This window comes from Aphidius gifuensis, linkage group LG5 (genome assembly GCF_014905175.1).
Source record: "Aphidius gifuensis isolate YNYX2018 linkage group LG5, ASM1490517v1, whole genome shotgun sequence".
Classification (NCBI taxonomy): domain Eukaryota; kingdom Metazoa; phylum Arthropoda; class Insecta; order Hymenoptera; family Braconidae; genus Aphidius; species Aphidius gifuensis.
The window spans coordinates 6,243,447-6,254,731 of record NC_057792.1 but is presented as its reverse complement, the minus strand read 5'-3'; the positions used below and the strand labels follow the sequence as shown (position 1 = coordinate 6,254,731).

Below are 11,285 nucleotides of genomic sequence, written 5' to 3'. Positions count from 1 at the left end.
TGTATTTTATTTTTAAAAAATAAAACTCTCGGTACAAAGCCCGGGACTCTCACGTGAAAATCACAGAAACTTTCTGTCAGTGATCATTTGCCGAAACAAATACAAACATTCTAATACATATATCAATTTTCTAATGTTTGGAATGTTTAAATTGAAATTCATATGTTAATTATTTAATGTATCATATAATTTATTAATAAGAATTATATTTCCCAGTCAATTGAAGTCAATCTACATCAATTTCTTGGCTATAGCCAATATAGGCTATAGAATATATTTTTTGTCACTTTCAGCAAATATCTATGGCTACATTCACCCTGGTAGAAGTAATTTAACATCATTTCCTTAGCTAGAGTCCTGATACGGAAAAAATGGCAAAAATGGAGAAACGTCGACGAAATCCTCCACTATTTGCCAAAATAAATTTTAATTAAATTAAAATGTTTATGGGATTGATCGAACTTAAAAATTGAACAAAAGAATATCCCGAGTAGAAATTTAGGTAAGGTTCGGATCCAAACTTGATCAAGATGTAACGCCTTTTCGTAATGTTTGGATCCAGAATGGATCAGGATACCTGATCAGGCTGTAGTAAAGATACATGATTTATTGAAAAATAAAAAAAAAAAAATTATTATTTTTAAATTTATTTTTTTTTTAATTTGAATACTAACGCCTAACAGAATACGGATAAACTCCACTATTACAAACTGACCTCTCGTGTAGGAGACTACAACACGGCCATGCAACGGCCGATGCATGGCGAAATTCTGCCATTAATGGGCCACTCATACGCCGGGCCCGGCGCGTTACACCGTTCTAATATTGGCTGCCATTAATGGCCCATTAAAATTTGCCAATATTGTCCCATTAACGTTTACCAAGATTAGCCCATTAACATTTGCCAAGATTGGCCCATTACTTGCGAATTCAATTATTTTTATAAATAAAAAAAAAAAAAATATTTTTTTTTTTCAATTGCATTTATAGATTCTCGAGTCCAACTCTGTTTTTTTTTTTTATAATAAATGTTTTTTTTTTCCTGCCTCTCGCCGGGCGCGAACTCTCGACCTTACTGCCTAAACCTATCCTAAACCTATGCTTTAACTATTTGTATTTTATCCTTAATAGGAATAGCCTGTAAAATTATTTTTTTCACATGTTTTTCCACGTGTGTTTTTTTTGCGGAGAAATATTTCCGAAAATTCCTTTACTCAAGTTGATTTGGAGAAACGATGGAAAAATTTCTCCTGGCCATTGATTTTAGAAAAAATTTATCAGCAGTAAAATTATTTTTTCACATGGTTGGAGAAATGGCGGACAAATGTCTCCACCCTTACTCCAACTTTCTCCACCATTTGTTCAATTTTTTTTCAACTTTTTCAATTTTCAATTTTTCCAAAAAAAAAAAAAAAAATGAAAATTCGAAGACACTTTTTTTCAAAGCGGAGAAATATTTCCGAACGTTTTTTCACCCAAGTCGATTCGGAGAAATTTTGATACATTTCTCTACTTATTTCTCTACATGAGCCAATTTAGGCGAAATTCAGAGTAATTGCGAAGAAATTCAGGTGAAATCGCGGAAAAATATTTTCATCAGGGGTTACTGAAATAGGGATAACCTTATGATATCCTAATCAGGCCTGGATCAGTGTTCAGACTATCCTGAACAAGTTTCTACTAGGGTATGGTGTCCACCATTTGGAGTATTTTTCTATTGTTGCCCGGTGCATTGGAAAAAAAATTAATATTTTTACTACGAATTTTAACGAGTTTTCGACGAATTTCTACGAAATTGACCCATGCGGGGAAAAAATTTTAAAATATCTTTGAAAGGTTTCTCCGTACTCTTAATCATTTGTCTGAGCTTCAAGAGATATTTTAAGGTTTTTTGGCAAATAATTCATAGCGGAAATATTTTTACGAATTTCAACGAACTTTTTACAAATTTCTGAAAATAGTTCTTCTAACGTTCGCAAACAATCGAAGAAGTTTCTTTGTAAAACTAAATGAATTCCGAAAAATGTTCAAAGAAAATCTATAAATTATTTCTACTAATAGTCCAACTTCTCTGAAGCTCGAAATAATTCGGAAAAACATTCAGAGAAAATTTTGGAATTATTTTAACACATGGTTGACTTTTATAAAAGTTCCCGAGCAATCGGAGAAGTTTCTCCGAAGGCCATAAAAACTCAAAGAAAAATTGAGAGATAGCTTCGAAACTATTTTCTCGAATGGGTCAATTTCGTAAAAATTCGTAGAGATTCGTAAGAATTTGTAATAATTCGTGAAAATTCGTAGAAAATTCGAAGTAATATTTCCATCAGGGTAATAACAATAAGATTTTATTAAATTGCAATAAAATTTTATATTTCAATTTTTTTTGAACTTTTAATTTGACAATTTGCAATATTTAATAGAGGCTTGTAATTTTTTTAGATTAATAAAAATATTATTAGCAAATTGAGCTAAGGAACTAATGAAGATTAATAATATACAATTTTTTGAGTTCCATTAATCCCTTAGCTATTTGCCAAACGGATTTCAATTTATTTTGGCTAATACCCTGTCAGAAATATTTTTCCGGCATTACTCCGTTTTTAGCCCATTGCCCGAGTAATTACTCCGACATGAGATCACTGGAAATATTATTATGAATTATGCCCAAAATTTCGATTCATATTTTTTACAATTATTTTTTGAATTATAAGTAAAACTCTTTTCACTACAATTAACTGAAATTGCAAACAAAACTATTTGAACTATTTGCAATGTCCTAAGGCTATTTTTAAAAAAGTCGACATCTAATCTTTTCTTAAACCAATTTTTTTTTTTAACTATAATTAAAACAGTTTTCACTACAATTAACCCCTGTAGGACTCGCTAAGCGATGGAAACACGGCCATACATTGGCTGATGAATGGCAGCCCATGATTGGTAGCCAAGCAAAGGCCATTCATAAGATATACTTGGCAAACGATCGATCCATTATTTTGTTGCCAAAATTGGCAGCCTTCTCTTGGCCAACGTTTGGCCATTAATTGGCTACCATTCATCGGTCGATCCTTGGAAAATTCATGGCTGGCCATTTATTGGCCGTTATTTGGCAATATCATGGCTGCCAACCATCAGCCATTTTTTGGCGAAAAAAAAAAAAACAAGACAAAAAAAATAAAGAATCAACAATGGAGCATTTAAATTAAATGAATAAATAAATATATTTGTATATAAATAATCATTTTCTAAAAAGTTTACAAAGTCCACGAGTTACTACAAGAAAACAAAAACTTCCGAAATATATATCGCTGAGTTAGTTTAGGTTTATGGTCGTGTCGAGGGATCGCGCCAAGAGGCAGGAAAAATAAAACATATTTAATATATGTATATAAAAAACAGAATTGGACTTTAGAATCTATGAATGCAATTGAAAAAAAATATATATATTTTTTTAATTTTATTTATAAAAATAACTAAATAATTCTCCTACACGGAAACTCAAGACGCGTCGAATCAGCCTACGTATTATTTTTTTAGACAACCAGCGGTTTTAAGTTCAGGCCGGTTGAAACGCAAGCTATGAAGCGAGAAAGAGAGAAAGCTACATCTTTTATAGAGTACCGACCCGAACTAAACCGAAGGCGAACAATATTGTAAGACGAAGGTTTAGCTTTTTTCATCCATTCTCTAGCCTCTTTTTTATCCTCTTCTACGCCGTTAAATAACGTATATCTTTTTCTTAGCGTTTTTGTTTTTTCTTTTTGGTGGTGTTGTGACAATCGGAAAAAAAGTGAAGACGATTCATATTATTTATCTTATAAACTAAACGTTGGCATAATTTTTTTTATTTATAAATTGTGTTTTATATATATGTAACATAGTGTTGTGATTTCTGTTAAAAATGTCTTTGCTTAATGAAGAAAGTAAGTATATTTTTTTTAAGTGTTTTTATTAAATATATTATTAAATAATTATTATAGTCATACTACTATTTATTCTACAAATATCAGAAAATTGATGAAAGATTGATTTAGTGACTTACTAAATTTATCAAGTGACTTTAAAGGGACTCAAGCTTATATGTCTAACTAGAGTGAAACCAGGTGCTTTCTTTTGTGTATTTATTTTTTTTCCTGTTTATTTTCACGCATGCGCAATCGAATGCGCAGTCAGCAAAAAGTCAGTTTGCAACAGCGTAGGACATGAGGGGCTGGATCAGCCATGTTTCAATTTTTATTTTTTAAGAATTATTTATTTGACGCCACTGTTCTTTCATCAAGTTTGCATGACAGGCGCATGTGCATGATCATGCGCATTAAAGTGTAAAAAAATAAATACACAAAAGAAAGCACCTACCGGCAGAAGAAGTTCATGAGAAACCTTCTGCACATGCGCGAATATTGAAGCACACAGAGGCAAATTGTATATCTGTGTGTAAAAAAATTGTAAGTGGGAATGAATCTGTTCACACAGATATACAATTTGCTTCTGTGTGCTTCAATATTCGCGCATGTGCAGAAGGTTTCTCATGAACTTCTTCTGCCGGTTTCACTCTATCTAACTTGATACAAGCTCTACCGCTGCCCCATTGGTGTGACTTGTGAAGTAAGGTTTTTTGTGTTGAAATATAAAAGAAACTTAACAAATAAAATTTCTATTCCTGCGTGAAAAAATTTCCATGTAAGATTCTAGAATTTTACAGCACAAGACTTGAAATTTATTTCGAGTATTAGACATTAAAATCCCAAGACTTTACTTGGAAATTACAGGACAGTGCATGATTTAAAATTACAGTACCCAGACTTGAAATTTAACGTTCAGTACTAGAATTTTAGTGCATAACGTACTTGAAATATGCAAGAAATTCCATGATTTTTTTTAAATGTACAATGAAGTCCTAGTAATACAAGTAGATTAGTACCTAGTAAATTTAGATGAAAATACTATTTTTTTTACTGTAAATATATTTATACATAAAAAAAAATAAATTTAATGCATAATGTACACGAAACATGTTAGAAATTTACGTTTATTTTTAACAGTATACTTTACTTATGTATACAGACAATTCGCAACGAAAATCAAAGCGTTCAATCATCAAGCCTACTCGCTTCAGAGAAGACGATTCATCTGATGATGAACCTGCTCCAAAAAAAAAAAATACAAGTGCAAGCCGAGTCGACAAAGTGCATTTGAAAAAACGTTCTGGTTCATCTCGTCAAGCACAGTACTACCATAGACAAAAAGCATTGAAGTCTTATCATCAAGCATTTCCGTATGACGTGTTATTTCGAGGTTTTCAAGATGTAAATATTCAGGTTAGTATTCACAGATTGACATCCGGTTTCGTTACAATATTATATTATTATCAAATCATTTATTTATGAATTATTCACCAATGTACACGGAGAGAAATCCGCAGTAAACAATGCTGTAGAGTATCAAACAAATTTTACTGTAGTCTACTGGAAATTGAGAAGTTGCGTAGGGAGGCCACCAGGACCGACTAAAATTTCCTACGACACTACAGTAATTTTAATCAAAACAAAACAGAAAAACTACACAAAAAATTAAATAAAACCTTATTGTTTAAACATCAAAATAAAAATGTAACGTGTTTATTAATTTTTAAAAAATAAACCATCATAATATATGCTGCGCATTTCTCTCCGTGTAAACTTCTTGATTTATGGATAAATGTGTCTTGGTTTATGAATGGTTTATAAATTTTGTATTTTAAAATTCGTTTTTCTTTAACTGGAGTTCAAATTTTTGAAAATAAAAATATCTCAATATTGTAATTTTTTTAATATCTACTAATTCTTTCAATATCTAATATTTTTTTTTAACCTGTGGCGGAACCCGATCCTATAAAAACTAGGATAATACTTCAGCTTCTAAAAAATCATTCACTGAGTCAGCCGAAGATGAAGAACAAGAAGAAGAAAACACAGTACCTGATAATTCTAATGACGATACTGAACATTACTTTAATGCTAACTATTCAATGAAGGATGACTCTCATTATAGCAACCTTCAAAGTAAAGATAGCTCTGAAGATTTTGTATCTACAACTTCATCAGATGATGTAAGTATAAAGTATTCCCACGTAAATAAGCATTCTTGTTCCAAATTATACATATTGAAGTTTCATAAATATATTCAGTTTTACCATACTATAGTGCCAGTGGATGTTTTTGGATTTTTGATGATAGTATAAAATTCTATTTAAGGCTGTTTGTAAAAGTCATAGTTTGTCATAGTCTGAGTGTAAAAGCCAATATTTGTAGTTTGAGGGGCCCGTATATCGTAACGCTAAATTTTATGCCCGGGTACCCGAAATTTTGTTGCGCTTCTGTCTCGAAAATTGACTTTGAGTGTGTCCGTGCATATACAGACAGACACTAACACTACTGCTAGCAAGCAAGTATAGTAGACTGCTACATTATATGCTTGTGTATGTCACATCTGTGTGCATCACTTGCCGCGAGAAAGAAAATATTTTTTATGTTACAAGGGCAGTGGGAATAATGTGTGAGTTTCCAAAGCGTAAGAGGGGTAGTGCGCTTTTTGGAAACTCACACATTATTACCACTGTCCCTAGTAACATAAAATATGGTTCGTTACATGTGCCCAATCAGAGAGTCTCACAACTCATTTGGAGGGGAAACACTCGCCCAGGCTCGTGCCTGCCCCTTCAAATTAGAGTGGGTATAAGCAGAGTGAAGCCATATATGATTTTTATCTCGTAAGTGACGGAACCCTCTTATACCCGTGTAGGAATCGCCAAGACTCACAACACGGCCATGCATTGGCCCATCAATGGCACCCAATGATTGGTAGCCAGGCATGGGCCATTCATGGTTCATCATTGGCAAACAACTGGCCCATTCTTGTACTGCCAATTCATGGTTCCGATTCATGGCCAAGCCTTGGCTGACTCTTAGATGGCCAATGATTGCCAACCATGCATCGGCCGAGCCTTGGCTGATTCTTAAATGGCCGATTATTGGCAACAATACATGGGCCAAGCCTGGCTGATACATTAACGGCCATTCGTTGGTTGCCGATCATCGGCCAAGCCTTGATGGACGTTCAATGGCCGTTGCTTGGTTGCCAATCATTGGCCGATCTCTGGCTGATACATCAATGGCCATTGCTTGGTTGCCGATCATCGGCCAAGTCTTGGTAGACTTTTAATGGCCATTGCTTGTTTGCCAATCATTGGCCAATCTCTGGCTGATACATTAATGGCCATTGCTTGGTTGCCGATCATCGGCCTAGTCTTGGTAGACTTTTAATGGCCGTTGCTTGTTTGCCGATCATCGGCCTAGTCTTGGTAGACTTTTAATGGCCATTGCTTGTTTGCCAATCATTGGCCAATCTCTGGCTGATACATTAATGGCCATTGCTTGGTTGCCGATCATCGGCCTAGTCTTGGTAGACTTTTAATGGCCATTGCTTGTTTGCCAATCATTGGCCGATCTCTGGCTGATACATTAATGGCCATTGCTTGGTTGCCGATCATCGGCCTAGTCTTGGTAGACTTTTAATGGCCGTTGCTTGGTTGCCGATCATCGGCCTAGTCTTGGTAGACTTTTAATGGCCGTTGCTTGTTTGCCAATCATTGGCCAATCTCTGGCTGATACATTAATGGCCATTGCTTGGTAGCCGATCATCGGCCAAGTCTTGGTAGACTTTTAATGGCCATTGCTTGTTTGCCATTCATCGGCCAATCTTTGGCTCATACATTAATGGCCGTTGCTTGTCTGCCATTCATCGGCCAATCTTTTTAATCCTTAAATGGCCAACGCATGGTTGCCATCACTGGCCAAGCTTCGGCCGACTCTTGGGCGGCCAAGAGTTGGTCTTTTGTTGATTTGATTCAAATCAAAAATTTATTTATGACTTTCGTTATAGCCGCCGTGGCCGAGTGGTAATGCTTCAGGATATCGCACAGGAAGACCCGAGTTCAAGTCCAGGTAGAATCAAATCTTAATAGTGTTTAATGATAATTTCTTCAATTGATTATTAATAACTTGTATACTAAAAGCCCGATTGTTAAATAATAAATAATAAATAATAAATAATAAATAATAAAAAAAAAAAAAATTTATAAAAATATATAAAAAAATATATTTTTTTTTTTTTTCAATGGAATTAATAAATGGGCCATACTTGGTTTACTCTTGGGGAACATCATTGGGCCATTCATGGCAGCCGATATTAAATTACCGTAACGCTCCAGGCTTGGCGCATTAATGGCCCATTAATGGCAAGCCAATAATGGCTGATGGTTGGTCTACTCTTGGCTTACCCTTGGTATATCAATGGGCCATTAACGGGCCATTAATGGGCCATTTATCGGGCCAATCTTGGCGAACATTATTGGGCCATTAATGGCAGCTGATATTAAATTACCGTAACGCTCCAGGCTTGGCGCATTAAAGGCCCATTAATGTTTGCCGATTATTGGCCGAAGTTCGCCGAGCATCGGCCGATGCTTGGCCGTGTTGTGTTCTCCTACACGGGTACCCACTCCATATGGTGAGCTCGGAAGTGACGAAACCTCTTATACTCGCTCCATACGGCGAGCACAAAATGTCGGACTAATGGGACCTCGGTGGCTTCACTCTGCTTATACCCACTCTATTCAAATTCGTTGAGAGCACACTCTCTGGGGGGCTATTCTCGAATGATGTGAGTCGACTCACTCACACGGAGCGAGGTCCGTGAACGGATCTACTTGAACGACGAACTGAGATCCGTTCACGGAGGACAGTTCGTATGAGAGTAGCCAGTCCGTCCACGAATATAAATATCCGTCTCTCATACAATTCGATTTGAGCGCGAGACAATTGCTTGTATTTTTTATTTTGGTTTATTGTTTATTGAATTGTTTTTTGGATGAGGATAGATAAAAATAAATAAAAATACAACAATTGAAATAAACAAACAACAATAAACCAAAATAAAAAATACAAGCAATTGTCTCGCGCTCAAATCGAATTGTATGAGAGACGGATATTTATATTCGTGGACGGACTGGCTACTCTTATACGAAGTGTCCTCCGTGAACGGATCTCAGTTCGTCGCTCAAGTAGATCCGTACACGGACCTCGCTCCGTGTGAGTGAGTCGACTCACATCATTCGAGAATAGCCCCCCAGAGTGGGCACTTGTAACGAAATATACTATTTTTATTTAAACTTGAATAACTTTCCAAATCCGTGGCAATAACGTAACTCATTTTTTCAAATTATATTCGTTTTTTTTGTTATCTACAATTTGATAGAAAATAATAAGTTTTCGAGTAGACAACGAATCTACTATATGCTGTTTACGAAAAATAAAATTATTTCACCCTATTCTCGTGTATAAAAGTTGTCAACTTTGACATTCATTATCTAAAAAAAGCCAAGGCAAAAAAATTTAAATAAATTTTCAACATAGATAATTATTTCATTTAAAAAATAAGCTTAACTAAAAACAAAATTGAGTAGAAATTCAATTATTTACAAACAGCCTTAAATAGTGAAAAATATTTGAAAAAATATTATATGATATTAAAAATGCGAAAACATTCACCGGTACTTTAGTAGCATCGTAAAACGTAATATTTTTTTCTCTCAGTGTAGTGTAACATTTCTATAAAGAATCAAGCTCGGTCTTCGACATCAAAACGAGGTTTAGTGTCGAATATGGAGACTAATTTCTACCTGTCGATTGACATACATATGTTAAATTCTTATTTTATTGAAACTAACTTATTATAACTAACTTGGAAATTTTTGTTTCAAATTAACAGGATAACTGTACAAATGGATTGGAAACAGAAGAAATACAAACATGTGAAGTATCTTGTAAAAACCTTCGCGATCGCAATCACGAAGCTAACAATTCAAAACCGTTTTTCAGCTGTGCACTTACTGAGTTTCTTGATTCACCTATATGGAATCATAAGTTTTCGAAAAAAGATTTTATTCTTACGAGAATTGTAAATTTTCTACACTCGAGAGAAACTTACCAATCGTTGCTCAATTGTTTTAAAACTTTCAATGACATGACCGTAAATGGTAACTTACCAAATCACAAACCTTCATTGTGGCGAGTTTTGGGGAGAGATAATACCAATATAGTTAAACATATATATTGTAGTCGTTGTCATTCGTTCTTCGGTTTTAAAAATTCTGAAAGATTGCAGTCTAAAGACTGCGTCAATAATACAGAACATGAATTCTCCTATTTTCTTCAGTTAGGTTTGAAATCACAAATAATTGAGCTTTTCTCACACCCGAATATTAATAACTTACTGAGCTATCGTTTTAAACGTCCTGAAACAAATACTATTCGTGATATTTATGATGGTGAAAAATACAAGCAACTTTGTAAAGCAGGGAACTTTTTGTATAATCGTTTTAATTATTCAATTACATTTAGTACCGATGGTGTGAGTATGGGAGATACCACGAATAAATCAGCTTGGCCAATATGGGCGCAAATCAATGAATTGCCACCTCACAGCCACCATAAACATATGATGTTAGCTGGCTTATGGATAGATAAAACAAAGCCAATATTTACAGATTTTTTACTTCCTTTTGCAAGTGAAATGCGTGATTTGTATACAACTGGTATTGTATGGAAACCTGAAGGCATAGAAAACGTAACCAGTAAATTATATATCTCCTGTATGTACAGTCGACTCAGTTGCTAGATGTGATGTACTTAACATGAAACAGTATAATGGGTTTAACGGTTGTACTTACTGTAGTAATATGGGACATTCCATATCTAAACAATTTGTTTATTTGCCACCATCCATGCTGAAAGAAAAAACAACTGCGTACTCATGATGGTATGTTGTCATCAAGCAAAGCTCATGAAACTAAAACAGTTGTTCATGGAATTAAAGGTGTGTCAGCCTTAGCTATAATTCCTGGTATGAAACTAGATACTGGTTTGCCTGTAGATGCATTACATGCTTTGTGGATCGGAGCTGTCAAGCAGCACACTACACAAAAATTTTTCGTCTATGGGAGATTGGTTTGTAAAAATCAAAATGGACAAGGATTAAAGATATTTATGACTCAATCGATGAAATTCTACTGAAAATTAAACCACCGACGCGAATTTCACGAACACCTAGAACAATTCAAGATATGAGTAATTGGACGGCATCAGAGTGGAGAAATTGGACCTTGTTTTATAGTCTTCCTTGCCTCAAAAGAGTTTTGCAACCAGTTTATTTTGATCACTTTGCACTAATTGTAAATGCAGCGTACATAT

At 34.6% G+C, this 11,285-nt stretch overlaps 1 protein-coding gene across 1 annotated transcript in view; it reads left to right on the top strand.

The window, feature by feature from the left end:
- Positions 1-3,710: 3,710 nt before the first annotated feature.
- The window catches only part of LOC122856287, a 7,977-nt gene continuing 402 nt past the window's right edge, over positions 3,711-11,285 (top strand). The window contains exons 1-4 of the mRNA XM_044157982.1: positions 3,711-3,920; positions 5,062-5,315; positions 5,879-6,085; positions 9,805-10,662. Of these exons, the coding sequence (XP_044013917.1) occupies positions 3,899-3,920; positions 5,062-5,315; positions 5,879-6,085; positions 9,805-10,662 (1,341 nt within the window). The 5' untranslated portion in view covers positions 3,711-3,898. The remainder of the gene's footprint in view (positions 3,921-5,061; positions 5,316-5,878; positions 6,086-9,804; positions 10,663-11,285) is intronic.